General features: G+C 41.9%; 1 protein-coding gene across 12 annotated transcripts in view; it reads right to left on the bottom strand.

The window, feature by feature from the left end:
- The window catches only part of NCKAP5 (NCK associated protein 5), a 362,852-nt gene that overhangs the window by 212,619 nt on the left and 126,716 nt on the right, over positions 1–23,517 (bottom strand). For 11 of the 12 annotated variants that reach the window (XR_007378680.1, XM_048953741.1, XM_048953742.1 and 8 more), the window contains one exon: positions 12,702–12,779. Coding sequence is in view for 10 of the 12 variants with exons in the window: in XM_048953741.1 (XP_048809698.1) it covers positions 12,702–12,779 (78 nt within the window). In the remaining 2 variants the exon portion in view is untranslated. Of the gene's footprint in view, positions 1–1,098; positions 1,168–12,701; positions 12,780–23,517 lie in introns of those variants that run through there. The other variant, XM_048953749.1, reaches the window with a different exon arrangement.

Raw genomic sequence — 23,517 nt, 5'->3', positions numbered from 1 at the left:
TTAACTAGCGAAACAGCCCCATGATATCTCTTTGGCCATGCACAATAACTGAGCCCCACGCTTCTGTTTACTTACACAGCTTATCTGCAACCCCGTAATGTACACAGCTGACCTCCCGATGTAAATCACTTGTCTATTTAATGGTACTTCACTTGCTAAAACTTTTCTGATGATAAACAAGGGTTTTAGCCAAAACAGCCATTTTTAAGACAAGCAGAAATTTGCAGTAGGCATTTATGATTCCAAATCTAAAATAGTTTAAGTTTGCAGAGAAAAAGAACCTTAAATACACAGAGCTAGCAACGCTGTGCTATTTATGAGGCTCTGACTTTTTTCTTGTGAGGAAACCGCATGCTTATTCTAGCTTAGTTCGGGTGCCATTCGGGTAAGCCCACCTCAAACGATGGACAGCGACTCCAGCACCCTATTAAGAGCCAACTGAGCCAGCAGTTGAGCCAACTGCCGGACCAACAGCCTGACCAGCAGCTGAGCCAACAGCCTGATGCCTCCCAGGCCCACAGCACATCCCACATCGCATTGCTTTGTGTGCTCTGCACTGAGCTCTGTTCCGCTCAACTTCTCCCGTCGGAACCAGCCACTTGTCCACGGCTCATGCAATGCGGAGAAGACATTTTTACACAAACATTAAATAATACATTAAATAACAATTGACTATTATCATGTGAAAATGACAACAGCAAGGATTGTTAGGATGCTGCCGCCTCAGGACGCAACAGGACTCGACCGCGAGCGCAGCAGCTCAAGGGGAAGGCAGCGCGTTGCGCCGCGGGCTGACGCGCAGCGGGGCGGAGGCGGCAGGGAGGCAGGGAAGGAGGCACGGAAGAAGGCAGGGAAGAAGGCAGGGAAGAAGGCAGGGAACGAGGGAGTCCCGGGCCTCCAGCGCGGCGGGCAGCAGGCGCCGGGCCCGGCGGGGCGGGGAGCGGGGCGGGAGCAGGTGCCGGGGCCGGGGCCGCCTCCGCCCGCAGGCCGCGCCCGTCCGCGCCGGCCCCGGGGAAGGCGAGGGGCTGCCGGGGGAAGGGAGGCGGCGGCACGGCGGGCAGGTGAAGGAGGCGAGGCGGGACGAGGCTGGCGCCTTACCTGCTGCCCGGCGGGACATGCTGCGGCGGCCGGGGGCGGCCCGCGCCGGGCCCGGGGAGCGCAGCGCCGGCCGCCGCCTCGACGAGCGGAGCGGGGCCGCGCCCCCCCGGGCTGCCCCCCGCCGCCGGCCGCCGCGCGCCTCCTCCGCTTCGTCGCGCTGCGGAGCGCCCCGCTCCCTCCGCGGCCGCGGGACGCTCGGCATGCGGGGGCGGCACTTCGCGCGGGGGGCGAGGGGGGGCTCCGCCCGAGCCGCCCGCCCCAGCCCCGGGCAGCCGCGGAGCACCGGGCCGTTAGATCCTGCCCGTCTGCCGCGGTCGCCGCGATCGGCCGCGACTGAATGGCTCCGGCAACCGTGCGGCGGCAGCAGGGGCTCGCCACGGCGGGGAGGGGGTTGGGGGGGGGTCGGGCGGGGGCGGCCATTGTCTGCGGCGGCGGGGCCGGGGCCGGCGGCTCGTCCCGGGCCGGGGCCGCCCCGCGCGAGGTTTTACCGCCGCCGAAATCCCCCGGGGGCAGCGCCGCGCAGCCCGGCCCGCTGCGCTCCCCGAGCGGCCGTGCCGCCTCGGGGCCGTCGGAAGCGTGGGAAGGAGGCACGGCCTGCTGAGTGAGCACCGCGGGGCCGCGCACCGTTGGGTCCGGCCGGCTGGCATGCCTAGCAAATCCTGCTGTGCTGGGAAGGACTGCTTCTGGAGAGCCCGCCTCGTCGGCCTGAGGTCAAAGTGTTGTGTGGCCATCGTGGTCCAGCAGACAGATCGATCGCATCAGTGTTATTTCAGGCTTTGGACTCAGTGATCTTTAGGGATCCATTGGGATATTGGGATATTCTATGATTCTCCGGTTCTATTTTTGGATGTGATGGGGAATTTGTAGACGTTTTGCACCTAAGAGAATCCAAGTGTAGGGACAGAGAGAGCATAAGTAGGATCCTCTCATTTAACTGGAGAAGGTCAGGGTCTTAGAAACAAGAAGGGAGAATCTTGATGGGATGGAACAGAGTGTAGGACACATAGGATGCAGAGTTCATGCTCCTCATGACACTGACTGGAGGCTAGAGCTGTACCTAACGAGAGGTGAGAAAAGTACTGGAGGAATGATTTAGCTATGACTTCAGTTCTGAAATACTACAACACTCTCTGAAAGAAAGCTGGCAAGAAATGTGAGAAGAGAACCAGGCAGAATGGTAGACAAAAGGTCCCTAAATCCCCTTGATTTGGGTTCTACAAATGGATTCTGACTCTTCATTAGAATGAGGTTGTCATGGCTTAAGCCCGGATCCTGTAGCAGTCGCACAGCAATGAAGTAATGCCTGTTGATGTGTTTAATTGCTTTGTTGTGCAGGGAAACACCTTCAGCAACTCTCCCAAGAGTTGATTTTAATTACTGAGTTTAAAATATGCTGATGTTCTGTTTAAGTAGGAATAACAACATTCCAATAAAATGCAGTCACATTGTAATACGTATTGCTTGCACAATCAATCCAAATCGCCTGCTCTGATTCCTCTGTAATCAGCGATGGGAGCTGCAGGGGCTGCATGTTCTGAGACATAGGTGAGATGGCAGAGGCAGCACTGGATCTGGCCGAAGGGGCTGTGCAGCTCACATCATTTCTCTGCAGAGCACAAAACCTGGGTGTCCAGGGAAGGATAAAGTGCTTTTCTGTGGTGAGACCACTGGGGAGCTCAGGACTTTCCAGCCCACTGCGTGCAGTACTACTCAGCAGTAATCTGCCATGACTTTGTCCAGACTCCAGCTGAACCCTCGTACACCCTTATAATATGCAGTATCCCATTGCAGATGCTCTCAAGCTTCATTATATATCGCATGAAAAATCTTTTTTGTTTGACACGCCACCTGTTAGCTGTATCTGATACAGCATATTTCTTGCATTGAAGGAACCAGCAGACATTGCTGTGCCACACAGCTCCTGTTTTCAGGAACTTGGGCTGTTCCTCTGCCCAAGGTACCCCATTTTCAGGCAGGAGAGCTCTCATTGTTCCATGAATGAGAGCTGTCATCCCATGCTTCTGGGTACCCTTCTCTGACCTGCAGTGATCTCTCCCAGCTCCAGTGCACCCTTTCCAATGCACTCTGGGGAACCCAAACTGCAGCCACTATTCACCATGTGGGAGGATCACTGTTGGTCCTTTCCTGTCTGATACAGCAAATCTTACAGTGCTGCTCTAGTCCAGTCAACACATCTTTCTGTCAGATGTAAATTATTGAATAGAAAGCTTTTATGTAAGGACCAGCTTAAATTCCTAGTGAGATCCATATGTTTTAGGTTATTAGAATGAATTTACAGGTATGCTAGATTAGCCAGGGCTCCTGGAATGAAAAAAAAAATTTCCAGTTCTTTCATTATTTTCAGGAGTGAGTTTACATCTACTGAAATCAAGAGCAATGGAATTGGCCTCCCAATTAAAAAAAAAAAAAAAAGTATTAATTAAAGCTGTAATTAACACTTTAAAGTTTTTTTATGCTTATTGAGCTAATGTTTCTCATAGTCAAGATACTGTTTTTCTGTATCTCATTAAAAATATCTGAGTTTCATACACAGCAGTAAGTACACATTCCAAATCATTATTGCTTGCCCCTAGGCCTGTGTAACTTTGTCTAGCGTAGATGTTTTTCAGACAATGCATTGCTCTTCAAACAACATTCATGACTTTGCTCACTCCACTGCTTTGGAGTGATACTACAACTACAATGCTCGTATTTGAGAAATGGCACAACTGGCAGCACTTACAGACAGTTTTCCTTTCAGCCTCTGCCAGATATGGTCTGAGTTTTCTATTGATGTCAGTGAAAATTCAAAATTCAGATCCTACATGGGAATTCTGTGTATGTTTTGAATGATGGAAGAAAGGTTCAAGTGCTGCCATTTGCACGTTTCCATGCTGCAGAAAGAAAGGTGGAAGGAACTCCTGACATGCCTAGCAGTGGCTGCAGAGCAGCACTTGGCCACTTCTGCATTTGTAGTAATGTTATTAGAGAAAAGGAGAAGACAGATTCAGAGTGCTTACAGCTTTGATCAGAGTTTCTGGATCGCTGTCTCTCAGGGCCTTGCAGGAAGATGGGTCCTTTGTTTGCATTTGATCTCTCTTCCCCAGCCAGGAAGAACGGAAGATCATAAAAATACAGGAAGCCTAACAGGAACCACACTGTACATGTGTGCTGCTCTGGAGGGCTTAAGAGGCTCTCAGATTGCCTGGTAGAGGACTAAGAATCTGCTTCTACTGAAATTAATAGAAAATAGTGCTTGTTTTATTATGGCATTATCAGGAATGCACCTAAAGGGAGAAGTTCGGAGTAGCCTCAAAGTAGAGACAAGCCCCTTCCAGGACTGGGCTGCACAGGCATGTACCTGTCCTGGCAATTCAGGGAGGCAGGTCAGGTTATTTCTGCACTGTTTTCAAAGGTGCTACATAAATTGCAGCAAACTAAGTATCCTGCCAAAGCTGGTGTCTTTACTGCCAAGCTTTGTTGGAGATTAATCTGGTTTTCTAATTTTTTTTTCTTTTGGTGCTTATTTAAGTTACACTTTCTAGACTCTGCCTAGCTAATCAGGTGGTAATAAAACCAAGAGGACTATATTTTGCAAGCTGTTATTCTTCTTCCAAAATCTCAGGGGAATAGCTACATAAGCAAGAGTTTGCAAATTTTGAGCCATGCTGATTTAAGTAGGAAAAAAATATGCTCAGGTCTTTAATATCTAATGAATACTGCCTTATACATGAAACCTTGTCCCTAGCGGAACCCATTACAATAATGTTTATACAGGCTTATGCTGTAAATGCATGATATTTTCCCTACAGCAGAATATGTTTGAATTAATTCCTGATTAGAAAAAAAAATAGTGTGCAAATGGGCCCTGTCCCAGAGTATTGGTTACTACTGACATAGCAGTGCCCTGTTACTAACGAATAAAGCAATGAAAAATGTACTTGGCTAACCTAAGAAAGCAAGCATGCTCTGGGTCATGTGCAATGTCTGCAAACAGGAGAGCATCCAAACCCTGCAGAATTCAAGAAGACTTTCAGAAAGTAGCAAGGTACTTCCCCAGGCTCTTCCTGCCTGCTTACAGTCAACACCAGAGCTAAACAAGAGATCAGGTGAGTGTGCAGCTACAGAACTGAATTTCTGCAAAAATGCTCTGAGAGCATATGGAGCCATGCAGCACCCACATGCCTGGGGGGACAGCAGGAAGAGAGCAGTGAGAGGTCAGGACACACTTCACCTGTTAAATAATGGGCAGAGACAGGTCACAGGATTGTTTCTGCTGCACAGGTGCCCTGCTCTCAACTAAAGCAGTTTTAATCCTTTAAAAGGCCTGGCTGGATGAGAGACATCCATTGTTTTGTCTGTAGTAAAGATCCTTAGCGCCGGCACAGAAGCATCAATACATGTTACAATGAACTGTCTCAAGAGAATGGGGCAGAGCCCTCCTACTGCCCTTGCAAATGCTATCTGCTGACAAAGATCACTTGCAATGGACTTTCATACTGTGGAGCGGGGCCAAGGACAAGAGTGTGGCTCTTCTTCCACACCTAACCGTGCTGGGAACCACAGATACGGGAAAATACTCTCCTGCTGCAGAGCACAGGACAGGGCTGTCACAGAACCTGTTTTAAGCAAAACCTTTTAAAGATTCAGGCGGTGCTGTAGGAACTTCATTCCCCAGATAGCAGTGAGCAGGCTGACTACATGCAGTGCTGTGACATGAGGAATGCAGTCTTATTAATACCAAACTGGGACACACAACTCGGCTCAGCTCCCAGTTTAGACACAGATCTCTCCTATAAGCTCCGTTACTTTGTATAATCACTTCACTTTTCTTTGTAAAAAGGAAGCTGTGTTATTCCTGGTTTCATCCTTGGGGCTGAGGAGATGAAAACCACTTCTCACTTTGTGTAGAGACTAGAACAATAAGGCCTTGTTCTCACATGGGGCTGTAAATTCTTGCTTTAATGTAATTTATAAGAAATAAGAATGGTCAAGCATTACCGAATGAAATAGAAATGCTAAATGTGATTATTTAACTTTCCTTTTGCACAAGTGGGACTAATTTGCAAGGAAAGCTGCTAACCTGGCTTGCATGACTTCATGTGCATTTTCCCAGTGGCCTCTTCTAATGCTGCCATCAGCACTGTCCTTTTCTGGCTGCTTTATTAGTGAAAGAGGTCAGTGATGTGGCATTCCTTTAAAAGTAATGGATTTATAAATTGTCCATTTTTTCTGTGCCTGTGTACACCCACCCATCGCAGACCCCCAGCAAGATCCTCTTGCCAAGGTTCCCAAATCACAGCCTGCATCCGCGCAGCACTCATTTCTAAAATACCTGTAAAAATTCTGGTTTTATGGCAGTGCAAATTCCTACTTTGGTACCTTGATGTAAATCCAAGGATTTTCCTCTACCATGGAGAAAACAGAGTTGCAGTGTGCGGGTGCTACTGCTGTTGGGTCACAGGGAACACTTCAGGGCAACATCACTGTCACACATACACATTACTCCTTGCTCTGTTAATAATTTCAGTGAAGCCATTGGAAATATCTGACGAGTCAAATAAGATTCAACATGGGTAAGCATGGCTTTGTCTAGCCACTAGTGGGATCAGAAGACTGTATTCAGTATGAAATAATAAAAAGCAGCCTGTAGACATGCTTACATTTAGAGACGTGATTTTTAAACTTGAACTGGAGAAACTCTGAGTAACAACAGTAACTAGTTGCTATTTGTTTCCAGCAGGCTGGTGTTTTGATCTGTTATTTGGATTCATAACTGAGAGCTGGGCTGCAGCTTGGCACCAGCACGTGGCCGTCCCTGCGATGTGCACAGCGCTACCACCTGCACCAGGCTGGGGCTCAGGAGCAAACCTGCCAGCGGGGAATATCAGCCCAAAGTGGTTCTTGTTTCTAACCCCACGTAGCCACCAAAGGAACAGGTGTATCTACGCATTTTAACAGGAAAGTAAAACAAACAGAGCAGTGCCAGGATTATACAGTTCATTTCCCAGCATATCAATGAGGACCTAATTTACTCTGGGCTGTTCATGCGTTTTGCTTTTAACAAATATCCATATGTCAAGTAGACCTTCTTCATACTTCCCTGCTGGAGTTTTTCTTTCCTTTCAACTTAGTAGGGAACATTTGTGATCCTTATTCTACCAAATATATCTAACGAATATATTTTGCTCCAGGCTTTCCATTTTTTAATTTAAGAGAAACAAATCAATTCATGGTTCAGGCAGTTGTGCTATTAAGACAAGCGTACATCTGTGCAAAAATATCCCGGTCCCTAATTAATTACAGAATGTTATTAACATTTTTAATTTAACTTTGGTTAATTTATTTCATTTCATAAACATGAGCATACTGGGATACTTTTTGGAGAACATTATTCCATCTTTTGTCTGCAGTTCTATAATTTGGGCAGTTTAGCATAGATAGCCAGATACTTGCTTCTATCAAGATGATTCTGTATTCAAATGGTTCCAAATCCTTTCTGTAATGACTTTGGTAATGGAGGCTTGATACTTCACCTCCAACTCATACAAAACTGATGCACACTGCTAATGGCAGTTTTGTCAGATTAAGAACAGGCTGAGATGCAGTCTCCAGAATTAATACTTTTCACAAATGCACTATGCTCAAATCATCCCAAGTCCTATTTTTTGTATACCACAGTTTACCAATTTGTGTCTAATTTGAAGTCACCATAGTAAATGCTCTACCAAAAAAAAAAAAAAAAAGCCTAATTAGTGGGATTCTGCAGAAAACATTATGTATAAGGCCAAAAGTGTAATGCCTGCTTTTCTACCTATTAGTTATTCACAGTACTCTCATCTAGTTCCATCATGGAAAAGTATTGGTGAGCACCGTGGGGTGACACAGACCTTGTACCAGGGATTCAAAAGAAGTGAGTCTTTCATTTACAGCTAGTACAATGGCAGTGCTTTTTGTGGCCTGGTAGCTCACATGCACTGCTCAGTGAACCATCCAAATTTACACTCATCTCAAGAAAGGCACATTTGGCCAAAAATTGGATGTGTTATTAATTGGCCATCTCCTAATATGCATATTCAAATGCTCATCTTTGGTAGCAGTCCATATCTGAAGCAGTATTGCCAACATCTGTTAGACAGCTCAATAGCATTATGTATTTGCTATCCATATATTGTGATATTTTTCTACACGTCTCAGAAGCTCAACTTTTGGAGAAACAAATATGTGATAATGTAATTACAGTTGAAAACATCTGAGCAGCATGGTGACTGAATTGTGCTCTGTCCCTGCCAGCCTCACCTCCCACCACTATGGATTTCCTGAAAGGACGTCAGTGTTTGGGTGGACTTTACAAATCTGTTATCATACTGAATTCACCTGTGTTCTAGGGATGTAAGAAAATCAAAACCCAACAAAAATAACCAAAAACCAACAAAGAGGAAAGGCAGCTGCTAATGGCTAATAGCACAAAACACCTTTTTCCTTAGTTTACCAACACTGGTAAGATGGCGTGGCAGGATGGGGGACTGAAAACTAAGAGGCAAAGGGGAAGGAAACCTCCTCTTACAAACCAAACCAATCTCTGCTGCTCATGGGCTACAACAACAATTTGGCAAGATCTGCATGCAGTCTTTAACTCGGGTGACACCACAGACCAGAGGCAACTTTTGCTGCTCAGAAGCTTCCAGAACAGGTTGAAATAGGGTTGCGGCCTCAAGATCTGTTGTTTGACCTTATTTCCACTCTGGTCAAGTTGCTAAGTTCCTGACAAGAAAAAGATATTTGAGCAGAGTACGACCTTATTTAGCTGGGGTAGCATTTGATTTTTTCACAGCCTTCATTACTGTAATTTTATACACAGGGTTTTTCATTTCTTTGCCATGCAACTTATTCCCCTAAGATTAGTCCTTTTCTAGTCAAGCAGTTTAAACCTAATCACAGTTGTTATTTTAATCTGTGCTCACCATGAAGAATTCTCACAGAGCTATGCTGCTTGTTAGCAATTATGGTCTCCCAATGGAAGTTTGTGATTACAGCAAAAGCAACCTGTTTAATACTTGGCACCTCTTTAGTATACAGGCATGAAACCCAGGAGTATAGAAGCATGCTAATGCTGGAGATGAAAGCAGAGCAAATCTATTTAGAAAACTGTTTTTAAAACATGAAGTTGGTGATAATTTGTAGCTCTTCCCCTCCGTGTTTTTCTTTATGGTAATAAAGTGCTGTTGATCCTTCATTTATTTTATGATTGTCGTGTCTGAAATGCAGTATATCCTAATGCTTTCATCAACATAGACTGAAGGTTTGGAACTGGTTCCAGTAGCACTAGTGGCAAAATTCCCTTGAAAGTTCTTAAGAGCAGGACCTGACCCTTGCATATTGTGACATGCATCTTGAGCTTAAATCCTTTCTTCTGCTAAGAGAACCAGTAATTTCTGACATTGGTTTAAGTGTCACGAATAAAAAATTATTATCTACTGTCAAGATCAATTAGCAAAGGCTGCATGAACAAATTTCTGCCTCTCACATTGTTTCTTCATCTGATTCTGCTATTAAGAATTATACAGAGTAATGCAGGTCAGCTGAATTAGAAAGAGCATTAGATGAGTATGTGAGAAATACCACTGCAGGGGAATTACCCACCACTGACCCTTTTCTGTCCTATTTGAAGTTAGTTCCGGACTAGACAAGGCAGAGAAATCTAAAGTAACACAATGCTCTGGTTCAATCTGATACACTGACATGTACATTATTAATGTAACTCCAATGATAAACCTTGGTGATTCACATGGATGGAAGTGGAATTTGTCTCACATCAAATGAGTTTACTTTGTTCAAACAAGCTAGAGAAATGGGGGAACCACTGACCAGTTAAGTATGCTTCCTCTTTCATCATTCTTCATTTGCAAATAATTACTGTAGGACCCTCAGCATAAGGAAAGCCATTAAGAAAACCTTCATATCCACATAATAGTGAAACACTTCCACTAGTGTCCTAGTGAAGGTCTATAAGGACAGGATCTGTGAGGCTGGGCCAAAGGTCTCTTTTAGCAGATAGCAATAAAACGTGATCTAACCCACTGGGGGCTGCAACTACGGCAATAAAAGCCCAACAGCAGATGCTTTTACCATATCTAAACAGTAGTTCTCTGAAAAGAAGTTCTTGCCCCCACATCTTTTAGGGTCCCATTTTACAATTGGAAATGTAAAGGCAATGTAAAATTGATATGCACACCATGACATCGGCTTCAGTCTGCTCGGTCTCAGCCTGGGTGCTTTAAATCTGCCCAGGCTGTAAGGAACACTGGAGGAGCTCAGCGTTCAGGATTTGTGTCTGCTCTTTTTATTAGCCCGCCTAGAGTAAAGCAGGGGTTATCGGTCAGTGTGAGGTTCAGTGCCCAGTGACCCACCAGGTTAAAACTGTGGTAGTCACAAATCAGAAGCATAATGAAGTCTGAGAAGAGGTCTATGCTGATTTATTGGGACATCTGTCTGGCTATAGACAGCCCCTTCCTGCCCCTGCCTAGTGGGAGCTATTAGCATAATCCTCACCATGAAACATATTATAGATTTAAAAGAGAGAAATACAGTGTTCAAAGACAACTGGCAAAGACCAGAAGGGCTTACCTTCTAGGGCTCACTGTAAGTCTTAACTTTTTCTGCCAACATCCCATAAAATAATATTAAATACAAATATTAAAAATAAATTACACTCATGATTTTTCCAATCCATGAACACCTTATTTTCAGACCACAACTGAATGTCCATTCATAATAAATAAATTTGTTCTCTGCTACTTTTCAAAGACATTTTCATCTTTCAACTTCTTATTTTTAATTTCTATTTAACCACTACAACGTGTTTCACATATAGTATTATTACCTTCATTCTCACAAATAGAATTTCCCTCATACTGAGATTTTAAACAGTTATATTTTAGTACCAGTTATTTTTAATACTAAAAAAAAAAAAAAAAAAAAAAAAAAAGGCATGAATTACACAAACTTCCAAATATTTACTTTGAAAAAGACTAAACTCATATCTCAAATGCTGTAAATGCTGTAATACTACTTTATATCCTACAGGACAGGAAGTTTGTGAGATGCATACTGAGTAGCACTGTCATTTGGAAGGCTACTTTTTCTGTACATGAGAGGCATTCAAGTGAAAAATCAGATCGTTATTTCTTCCCTTGATCATAACTAACTTGAATTGGGTTTTAATCTATAAAGATGAAATTAATCTATGAAGATTAATTTATATTTGACTATATATTAATAGAAATTGTCATCATCTCTATGTCTTTAGAAAAAAAAGCCAAATCTCGATCCATTCTCTGGATCGAGAATGTTGAATTTGTTTCATCTCTGCTATTGTTCCATGTGCTCTGCATTAAACATCATTCCAGGCACAAATCTAGCACAAACTATAAAGATACGAGATACTGAGCATTTTATCATGAGATATTGAGTTCATAAGTAAATACAAAGTACAAGGACATACTGCAAAGTGCTGTCATAGATCTTTTTGTATCAGTTGTGATAATAATAACAACTCTATACAAATTAAAATTCTGGAAGATTGAATTTAAAAATGATGAAGCAATAATCAGTTCATAAAGGGAAAGAGACTTACGAAGTTTAGGTAACTCCTCAGCTCTCTTTACCATCTTAATTCAGAATAGCTCTGAGAAACAGCCAGAGAACAGTGATGCAGAAATACTCAGAGAACCTAAAATACCTGTGCCAACTGCTGGAATGGCACTTAATACATTGTAAAAGGCACACAACTGTTTATCCTACCTAACAAGCACCAAAACTACTGCAGTAAAATGGATAATAAAATTGCAGTTGTAAAGAGGAAACTGTGCCTGCAATGAAGTAAGCACCTTTTTGCAAGAGAGTTGATGACCTATCCATGAGAATAAATAACATTTGTTAGACTGGACCCATGCACAGAGTTTTGTGAGGTCCTATAACCATCCCACCAGAGGAACACCAATTTTGACACAAACTCCAGCTGGTGCTGCTACCACATTTGCTGTAGGACAGAATAGAAATGCCCACTAGTTTTACATCAGCATATGGAAATTGCTTCTTTGCTAGATCACAGCTAAATCTGGACAACCTCCACTAAGCAACATGAACATAAAAGAAACAGAAAATTCTAGACTATCAAGAGTACTGCAAAGTTATAAAACTTTGTATATTTGATTTTCAAAACTCTCAAATTCTCTTACTGTTCTACTGTGGTTTTTTTTCTTGGCTACACTGTATGTGCTATTTGGAAAAAATGCTTACACTCAAGAATATCCCAACATTTGACAAAATCAGACAAATTAAAGGAAACTGAAGTACAGTTAGCATCCAGTGCTTCAAAAACAGAACATAGAGAAAATTGTGTATGTATTTATCTGCTCTGATTAGCAAAGTTGAACTGCTGTGTGATGCCTTTCTGAGTTGCTCCATTTAGGTAAGATTTGCTGAAGAGACATTAATAGTGCAAAAACTCAATATCCAACCATTTGTTTGAAATCAAGGACTATGGAGTGGAGTATTTCTTCCAACAGAACTACATAAACAAATATGTTTGTATATAGTACTTGCCTCCATAAATTCCAGCGTTGTTCCTCTAGCTGAGTCACTAGATGCTCTATGTATTTGTTTGAGTCCATATACTCCTAAATGAAAAAAGGTGAAAAGGTTACTTCAATGTTCAAAGCATTTGTAAACGTTTGAGTAAAAAACAGTCAGCTTGTGGGGTCCGTTTTCATTTTGGACCGAGTGTCATTCCACGCGCACACAAATCCCAGTGATGAAAGATCTAGGTTAAAATCAAATTTGTATTCATTCCCAATGAGTAGGGTAGCAGCCCAATGCAGTTTTCAGAGATTATCTATGGGGAAGACAAACAGCAGTGAGGATATGCAACTAGTACAAATAAATTAGGGTACGTATAAATACAAATTCATGTTCTAAGCCCAGAATTATATATATCTTGGATCCAAACAGAAAAATAACATTTCATCATCGTTTTGGTGCCATCATTATTTTGGTGTGAATTTTGTTTACTTCGGCTATATATGAAAGTGAACTAAATATTTACTGAATATTTGACTCAAATATTTATTTTGTGGCTAGCGTAAAAAATATTATATCGTGTAGTCTGTTTGAAAATAAAACTATAATTCAACTCCTGTATCATTTTCCAGTTCAACTTTTGCAGATAGTTTAGCTTGCAGTATCAGCTTTATGAAAGTTACTGTATTTGTTCTAGACTGAACTTCTGATAAATAATAATCATCAGATGAACAATTTGGACTTTTTAAAATTGAAGCCTGTTCTTTAAACTCAATGCAAAGCGATGATCAGCAGTGAAATATGTCAGTAACAGAAATATATCACTTCATCTCCAGGAGAAAGGCAAATTCAGTGTTTTTCATGGAGAATATTTCAGAATGAACCAACAAAATAACACGTGATACAATATGATATATTCATATGACATTGGTACCAACACAGCATCACTATTATTCTGAAAACCTATCAGTAATAACATAACTCTCTTGAAATAGCTCACAAAAATATATATGTTTCAAACCTCAGACTTCAGAAAATAACAAGGGTTGAAGCACATACAGGAAAGAATATCCATCTTCAGTTTCTGGAGACAAAAGTTCTGGTGTTATAATTCCAATTTTTTTGGACTTATCTTAAGCTTTGGGCTGATCACAAAACCACTCCGTGTGGTTCCTATTTGTATTAAGAGTTGTTTCGATACTATTATTATTTATTTGGTGTGCAAATATGTTTTTTTTATTGCAGAGTTGCTGAGTATTCTTAAGCATTTATCTTTATAATCAGGAATATGAGACAGCTACCCCAGGGACAGTACATCATCATGTCTTCTCAGGCTGAAGATAAATGTTAGCTGATTTTAATGACCATAATTTATACAGAAACACACATTTCCATTTTTCAGGACTGAAACTGTTCTAAGTGACTGGGTAACACTATCAGGCAGTCATATAATATTTCTTGTAATCTCATAAAACTTTTAATACTGTGTATAAAGTAGCATACAAAGTAATGAAATATCTGAGACGTACAATCAATGAAAAATATTCCTGTGTACACAAGCCCACCAGGGCAAGCTGCAAGTGGATCAGTGGTGCTCAAAAGCCTAACTCTGTCTGATGGAGAGCACCCAAGGGACGCTACCACAGGGCCTGTGAGCTCTGCCATGGGAGGTGGTCCCAGACAGGGCTTCCTCATACCTCTGGCAGCAACACAGCACAGGCCAGGCCGTGCCTTTGCCCAGTGGAGGGGAATCCACTGGCAGGGTGGCATAAGATTTCAGCTTGTGTTTCATAGAATCATAGAACTGTTTCAGTTGGAAGGGACCCTTAAAGGCCATCTGGTTCAACTCCCCTGCAATGAACAGGGCTGTCTAGAGTTCAGTCAGGTGCTCAGAGCCTTGTCCAGGCTGACCTGGAGTGCCTTCAAGGACGGGGTGTCAACCACGTGTCTGGGCAACCTATTCCAGTGCCTCACCACCCTCGTCATAAAAACCTTCTACCTTATATCCAAGCTAAATCTCTCCTCTTTTAGTTTGAAACCATTTTTCCTGGTCCTATCACAACAGTGCCTGCTAAAGGATCTGCCCCCAGGGACTGAAGGCTGACTGACTGAGAGATGTTCCCCAAAGGTTGTCACAGTGCACAGATCTGTGAAAAAAGCAAGAGTAAGTCCCTGCTCCTGGGGACCTGTGCCAATGCATTTGCCGTTATTTGTTACAGGCCTGTGTTGCTTGAAATCCTCTGAGAGTTGTACAGTTTTGCATCAGTCTCAAGGCTTGCCCCATAAATTTTAATCTGTTGTAGACAGATATATTTTGAGATGTTATTTGCAGAAACATTAAGTACTATAAACCTCGAGAAATGCCATGAGCTTCTTAATGCAGATTTTATACTGGTGATGTTAAGACCAGAAACTGGTGTCAGCATAGGTTGGTCTCTCCTGTTAATCAAGTGGGTTGTGTTTTACTCAGAGCATACAATGGGAACTAGGCAGCAAGATGCTTCTGAGCCACTGCAAGTAAACTCATTCTGTAACACACATTGCAGTTCAGAAAAATGGTGCTGTGCAAATACTTATGGTCTCAGAACCAAATCCTTTAAAACAAGCTGTCTTTTTTTTTTTCTTAACATTTTTTACTACATTTAATATGGTATAAATTATTATTAATACCTTTATGTCTTTTTAATGTAATATTAAACAATATTCCTGATTTATTCATCAGTGCACTTTGCCCCATAGGCAAAGATAAGATCAGCAGTTTTATTCTGCATAATTCTGCCATGATAATATAAAAAACTCATTCTGAAGCAATTTTCTGAAAAATATGGCCAAAGAAATGAAGACAATTGAAAAAAAAAAAAAAAGCTATGCACTCGTATTGTGTGATTCCTGCCTTCATGTCAGGTTTTTCCTGTGGCGAATCAGAAATATTACTCCATTTCTCTTTGAAGACCTGCAGCTCAGTTGTACATAAAGCTGACAGTGTGCAAAAGTGTTGTAAAAAAAAAAAATCAGCTCTGATTTGATATAAATACTGTGATTGGAAGTGCTCCCTTTCTCCTATGCTTCTCTGGCACATTAACGTGCCAGCCATGTCCCAAGCAAGCCATCTGCTCAAGGCAAGGCTACTTTTCTTAAGTCCAGGTTTCTGTTCTTTTCTGTCACCAGCTTTCCCAATAAGCCAAATTCTGCAAATTCGAGCCTGGAAGCCAGTATTGCTGTTTTGTCAACAGGACGGACAGAGTGATTTGAGATTTAGAGCAACTTTGTGATTTTTTCTTTTAATCTTTGTTATAGAGGGATGGAATGCTATCCAGACCTAGACAGGCTTGAGAGGTGAAGTTTAACAAGGCCAAGGGCAAGGTCCTGCACCTGGGTAGGGGCAATCCCAAGCAGAGATACAGGTTGGGCGGAGAATGGCTTGAGAGCAACCCTGAGTAGAGAGATTTCCCTCCCTTGTAGCAGGGGGAGTTGGAACCAGGTGATATTAAATGTCCCTTCCAACCCAAACCATTGTATGGCTCTATGATTTAAAATAACTTGGCATGTTCAGTGAAAACACAAATTCTGGAAAAGAAAAAACAAAAGCACTCACGCTTTTTCAGATGGAATATATATATAGTTTAGTAAGGTGCTGACACTTTTCAGTACCCAACAGATCACACTGAGGGGCAATACAAATGTTTTGTAGCTTCCTTGGAGCTCTGTCACATGCAAGTTTGCAGCTTGCAAGATTTGGGCAGCACAGTTAACTCACATCTGAAAAATTACAGTGTCATCACCTGTGATGTCACATAACTACACTGTTTTAAGGAAAAAAATATATTGCTGTATTAAGTTTAACTTGAGTAAAAAATCTTTCTAGCAGATGCATAGATTCTGGCATCCAGGACGATTTGCTATGCAAATGTCACATACCAGCTCATCTAATTTAGAGAATTTAGAGAGCATTAGAGAATCACTTTGCGAGAAGTATCACTGTACCAAGCTGAGGCATGAGACTACACATACACTTCAGCAGGTTTTTTTTGACAGAACAAAACATCAAGCTTTGCAACGCTCAATTGTTTTGCTTTCCCTCCCTACTTTACTTTGTTATCTAAATGACTGTCAGGAAAAAGGTCAGAGAAAGGAAATGAAGGCCAGGGATGTACTACTCGGTATTTGGGTTGGTTACGTGGGTATTTGTTCTGGAATATCCACGCTGTTGTGCTGGGCAGGGTATCAGCAGTCACACAACACGTAGAGTATGTTCCCATCCACTGTTGCAGAGCAAACCCAAGGGCAACTCAGGCTTATAACACCAGGTTCCCTTGCTAGAAGCTGGAGGTGATAAATTTAAGCTAAGGAAATAACACTTATTCTCTGTCTCTCTTAAGGAACTTGCACAGCTTGGTATCAAAGAGAGTTTAATGAGCTTAGCAATATGTGAAAAGGATTAAGGATACAGCCGTTGATCCAGCAAATCACTTGATTACATCCTTAATTCAATAGGGCTACTCACGTGCTGGAAGTTAAGCACGTGCCTGGGAGCTTTTGCTGGCACTGGTCACTGGGCAGTGCCGGTTGGGCTATCTTGGGGGCAGGATCTAGATCTGGTCCTGCATTTCCTACCCTTGCCCCACACTTGTGAGGGGATAAGTAGCTGCCCCAACTGCCACTGCTCTGATGCTCTGAAGCAGCTCCCAGCATACTCCCTGGGCACACAGCTGAGATGCTCCATTTGCAGAAAGTTGGGGAATTCGGATAGTTTAGGCCAGTCTTCATCTTTCTGCAGACCAGCTTTGAAACAGAGCTGGAAGGTAAATGTCACAGGCAGCCCTGCAGAGCATCAGACCTCCTGTTGTCCTGCCTCATCCAACACTACTGCTGGTGCTGCTGGGATCCCAGGCCCTAATGCAGTAGTGTTTGGTTACTCCTCTGGCATTTGAAACCAGACAATAAAACAACAGCATGGGTTTGGGTTCTTGTACTTCGCCAAGGAAGACATTTGTCACTGTGGGAAAGAGAAGAATGCTGAATGAAGTACATGATAAAAGCACAGACAAGTTGCTGCGGGTGTTTGCAGTCATCCAGCCCTGGAGACAGGAAGCTACTCTGCAGAGCCCCCAGTCATCTGCTGCAACAAGGAAAGTTGTATTTTCACAGAGGAAGGTTATTAAAAATCAAACAACAAAGCTGTCTGCAGCCAAAAAGCAGACTGTTGCAATTAGGAAATGATGTTAGCTAAGCACAGAGTAGATGCGATTGACCTGTGAGGGGGAGATCTGAGCTGTTAGACCAAATGCAGAGACACAAGTCATCTTTGAAGGATCTTGGAAGGGAGCCTTGGGGTAAAGCTTTAGATCTAGGGAGAGTGCCTTCAGAGAATATTATACATTTCGTAAAATATTTATTTTTGTTGTCATACTGCCGCACAAACCTTTGATAGAAAATAGGCTTTTTTCCAGCAGCCCAAGAGGATATATATATGTATTCTTGTCTGGACTATGTTTTTTGCATGTCTGAGAACATTATAATTGAGGATTTGAGTAAGCTGTCTGTTACACTGCATTACTCATCTGCACACTAAAAATAAATCACATATAAAAAAAGATAAAAACCTCTTTGCATTAGATACTTTTCTGTCACTTCTTTCAACGCTACACCTGGCCGGACTGCTCACCCCTGGTGTTCAAAGCAACAAAAGTAAGCTGTACAGCTTAAACAAATAAAATCCTTTTAAACTGCCATTAGTGTTAATTTATTATTATCCTGCCCAATTTCAACACGTTATTTTAATTGTCAGTTTTATTAACAGCTGAACAGAAAGCATACATTCCGAGCTCCAGTGATGGAGCAGAAGGCTGGCAAGGATCCTTGTGCACATACTGTGGAATTACACCATTATGGTAAAAACAGTAATGATTATTTTAATAAATGTGTTGAGCAAATTTCTTAATTGTTTAAAATCACTCAAGCCTCAGTGAACAGTTCATATTACATCTCAGCTGCAGTGATTAAAACTGATTTACCAACTCATCTGAAGCCAGTTGTTTTCATCAAAATTAGCTGGGTTTTCCTCCAGCTGCTGCTTGGTGTGTGCTCCGCACCCTATTAAATGTCACTATCCACAAAGGACAGGGAGGTTTAATAAAGCTTGAAGTAGCACAAGCTTGTTAGTTAATGGATAGATTCTGTGCCCTGTGTGTTCTGCATGCAGAGCTGTGAGATGGTGCTTCCTCCCGCAGTGGTGGTCAGGCACACTGAGCTTCAGCACACTGCAGCTTTTGCCAGCTTGTACCCAAAGAAGCACAAGCACTGGGAACAGGAGTGCTCTGCAGACCAGTGACGCCTGAAAATGCTCTAGTTTTACCATTATCTCATAAGACCTTCTGTTTTCCAATAAGTCAGTTTGTACATGCAAATCTGAAGACTCAGGCAATTATGTACAGGAAAAATGTTGGGACCAGAATACTAAAAATTGCCTTAAAGGAGTTTACTTGTGTTACAGCAGGTTTACATTAAATCAGTGATGTATCCTGGAGAATGAAGGGAAGAATCCCACTGTTTCCCTGCTGCTACCCCTTATACTAAGGAGTGAAACTGAAAAGACAAAAGTACAAGCTTCTGCTTTCCAAAGGGAAGTATTATGGCAGACTCGGACTGAAAAATAGCAGAGCAGTTGTCAGCTGGACTGAACCAGTATGGCTCTGCTGAATTCAGTCCTTTTTGTTAAAAGTGAGTGTTCTGTTGTCATAAGAGCCTTCAAAATGCATTATAATCCAATATTGCATCCTGTTCATAACAGATGCACACACCTCCCTTTCCTTCTAAGGAAAACCTGATGTCTTCGAAGAAGAAGCCCAGAAGATCTCAAGCAGTGGTAACACCATTGTGCTGCGTTTAGTGTCAGTGTAATACTCTGGCCCCTAACTTTCAAAGCACTGAATGGTTTAAGAAACAGCTCTGTAAGAGGACAAATGCCAATTTATAAAACAGTATGACAGCCTTCCTCTCTCAGGGCAATGAAATGAAGGCAAAGATTAAGTAGGTGAGTGGTAGGATAAATTCCTATGATCAAATAGAAGAAAATAATATTTTACAGAAAACAGGCAAGCAATTGCAAACTGGGATCCATTTAAAAATGCTTATTTGACAGAATGGAATATTTTACAAAATGAGGTATGATATAAAGGTAGTGGGGAGTGAAGCCAGAAACAGAGAAGATTGGCAAAATAAAAGAGGGAGAGGTAAATAAAACCGGAGCAAGAGATTGGGAATGAGCAAGTGCAAATAATGTGATTGATTCTTCTGTATCAGTATCTTTTACTAAAAAAAATTAGCGTGTCTCTGGACCAAAAATACTTTATGCAAACAATGGGAACAAGCAGTCAGTTCTATTGAGCTAATTATTCTGCTTGGCTGTATAAGAAACTGGACGTTTTTGTCCAGCAGTCAAATCCATGCTATTTTTAGCTCATTCTCTGTACCTTAGAGAAATCAGTAAAAGCAAATACAAAGCATTAACTGGAATTTACTAGAATTATCATGAAATAGAAAAGCATGATATCATAAGAGAGCAGTCTGAATTTATTAGACACGCTCTAAATCATGGAGCTTTTAACACCAGTTAACAGTTCCAGTGAACAATACATCAGGCATATGCAGTTACTGCAGGAACAGAAACCAAGGCTGAAAAATATTGTGTCCTACAGTACCAACAGCCTTGCTTTCTATTAGGTGTGATCCCCGAATCTCCACTGATACCCATCTATTCCAGACTGTAACTCGCTGTGACTGCCATTCCAGCACACTACATGGGGCATCGCTCTGGACAGCAGGCAGGGAGCTGTACCAAAAAAACGAAGGGGGATTTTAGTGGGCATTGGGATGAGCAGGTTGCACCCAGTGCCCAGACCTTGTCTCCTGGGCAGGGTGGTCACCTCTAACATGGGCAGCTCTTGTCCTCAGTCAGCCTGGTGTAGTGATGAAGTTGCTCTATATAGTGAAATACAAAATGAAAATAGAAAGTGAGGCTTACTGTAGTGGTATACGTGACAGTTCCAGGTTGTTCAAGGTTATTAATGGCTTTATATAAGTTAAGGAGGTGTTGGAGTGACAGAAATCTTGTATCTCAGAAATTTCACAAGTGAAAAAACATCGATGTTATTTAGGGCAGTAGGGATTTGTTACACAGCTAAAACAGACATTCAGAGTGAAAAAAAACATGAGTGCATAACGACGGGCAGATTTTATGAGCTTGCTCCTACACAATGTGTATATGTACCCGAAATAATTAGCTGTAGTCTTGTTTATGTCAAATCTAATTTACATTAATAAACTTCACACAGCAAAGACACTGATGCTGTAAGAAATTGTCCAGAAATGTTAGCAGTCATAATGATGCAGAGTAAACACTGGAGCATTTAATTAATCAATTTCTGACATTAACAGGTAATTACCATTTCTAAATCATTCCTTGATGTTTTTTCTATGAACACGACTCAAGCAGAACACACAGAACAACTGCTGGCTACTGGAGTTTGACTCGTGTAGGCATATGGCACTTGTGGGTGAACTCACATTAACTGAAGAAGACAGGGAGTGATAACAAGGACAGAAAAACATTCCTGGGATCTATTGCTGAGGTGGAGAATCTAATTCTAATGTTATTACAAATACTTGGTAGCTGCAGATAAAGACATTCTTCATTCTCTGCATGTGTCAGACATGTTAACTCAACTGTAATAATCTCTACCATCCATCCTAAAAATACACAAATCGGGACATTAAGTTTTCTACCATTTTCTTTCACAGCTTCAGTATCACTGTCCTCACATCCTCACAAACATTCTGACAACTCTGCGTGAGGAAGAAGGTACTCACACACAAATCAAGTGTATCTTCACATTTAGATCTTTTCTTAAAACACACTGTAGAGAAAACTCAGTATATGCTTATTGAAAGCCCATAGTAAAGTATATTAAAACATGCAATATATAAAACCAACCCTATGTTACAGGGATATCAATCTGATGGTCCCCAAATACTTCCAAGCATCACTGGGCAAAACAGAGTGAGGATGCACTGCTCTGTCTCCTGCTCTTAGCACCAGGTGACCTAAGAATTAGCAAAAGCCAAATTATCAACCTGTTATAGGTTGTAGGAAAAGAAAAACCAGAGAAGGGCAGAGAAAAGGCTATGTGCCATGCAGAGGATGAGATTTCCTTTCCAGACACAGCCTTGCTTCTCCTTCTGCTTCTCTTTTGCTCCTGCCAGCACACTCTCCTCTAGCCACCAAGTTTCTCAGAGTTGAGTACTTATTAGGCACATTTTGAAAATTAATGTTTGTGTCAACAGCTCGTCTTGCAATGCCTTACATACACATTTCCATGAGACATACAAGAAAATAGAAACATTTGTAAATGCAACTGGATTGGCAGTGGTTGTATTTACTTGCACAAATGAAAGAAGAAAAACTCCTGCAGGTAACGACTAAAAGCAGTGTGTGTGAGGAGGCTTACCTTCCCTGGGAGTTTTGCAGCTGAGTGTGCTGTGCTGAGCTCTGATCACAGACTGTGCTGATCCCCAACAGCCATCAGCATCCTCTGCTTACAGCTGGAGCTCAGCTAGTATGCAGGGCAACCTGGCTTTCTGGATTCATGGGATTAATCATAAGAAGTTTGGCATTTCCTAAGTAGTGTATAGACTATATAGCATCATGTGATATTGGCTGGAGATAAACTTCAAGTATCCCTATATATATAAGGATTTAGTGAAAGTAGATTTAGTGGAAAGAGAATGTTCCACTTTAATAGGAAGGAATAAGGAGAAAGTCCAACAAAGAGAGTAAGAACTGGAACATTTGTGTCAGCAGCCAGCACACAAGCACACATTTATGTTGTGTAGGCCTGTTCAGCACTCAAGCCAAAGAAGCGCCTTTTATTAGATCCAATAATTCTCTGTAAATTCTAAGAGTGGAACAGACTGCATAAAGGCACTAAAAGTACAGTTTCCTGCTAGGCTGCAACTCCAACTCTATCATCCCCGGATATATATATATATTGGTTTGGGACAGCACTAGCAATTAGATGCATTGACAAGATTAGAGCATATGTGGAAAAAATGAGATGTAAAATGACATAACTGAGTGCTGCTTGGCTGCACAGGTGGGTTCTTCGATGTGATGTGCACAGCCCTCCAGTTCTTCAGTTGGCCTCAGTGACAGACATTTTGCAAGCAGTCATGCAACATGTCTCTGTGTCCTCTGCAGAGCCTGGAGAGAGCTGTGCACCTAAGGCAAGTATAAAAAGCTGCTCACAGCCACGTGTGAAGCAGAAAGATTCTGTACTGAAGAGGACAGGGATACACATTGCTGAATTTATCATGTAGAAGTAACAGAGCATAATGTAAAGGTTGTCATAAAGCAGAAATTAGTGGTTTTTCCTCTTCAGTTCTGTTTCAGACAAAGCAAGGAACTCCCCTTACAATTCTGGCATGTAACAATCATGTTAATAATCACTATTATCTTGAGCTTTTACAAGCACTCTAACGTATGAATGTTTGATCTTCTGAACACTTGTAACTTCAGCATGCCATGTACAGCAGATGCAAACAAATATAATGACATATTTCAATTCGAAGATAATCAATTTCCTTTTCATAAAAATTTAACTGATCCTTTAATTTTGTTCAGCATTTTAGAATTCACAGGTATAATGCAGCATTGGTGAAATCAAAGCTGTAATTTAGTTCCCAGTAATGCTAATAATTTTTCTGCTGTTGAATATTGATGCTCTGAACTGGATATGTATCTGAAAAGTTATGTGCCTAGACATATTAGTTACAGCTATTGCA

The sequence above is a fragment of the Lagopus muta genome, chromosome 8 (assembly GCF_023343835.1).
Source record: "Lagopus muta isolate bLagMut1 chromosome 8, bLagMut1 primary, whole genome shotgun sequence".
Classification (NCBI taxonomy): domain Eukaryota; kingdom Metazoa; phylum Chordata; class Aves; order Galliformes; family Phasianidae; genus Lagopus; species Lagopus muta.
The sequence above is the reverse complement of the archived record's forward strand: the minus strand, read 5'-3'. Positions and strand labels throughout refer to the sequence as shown.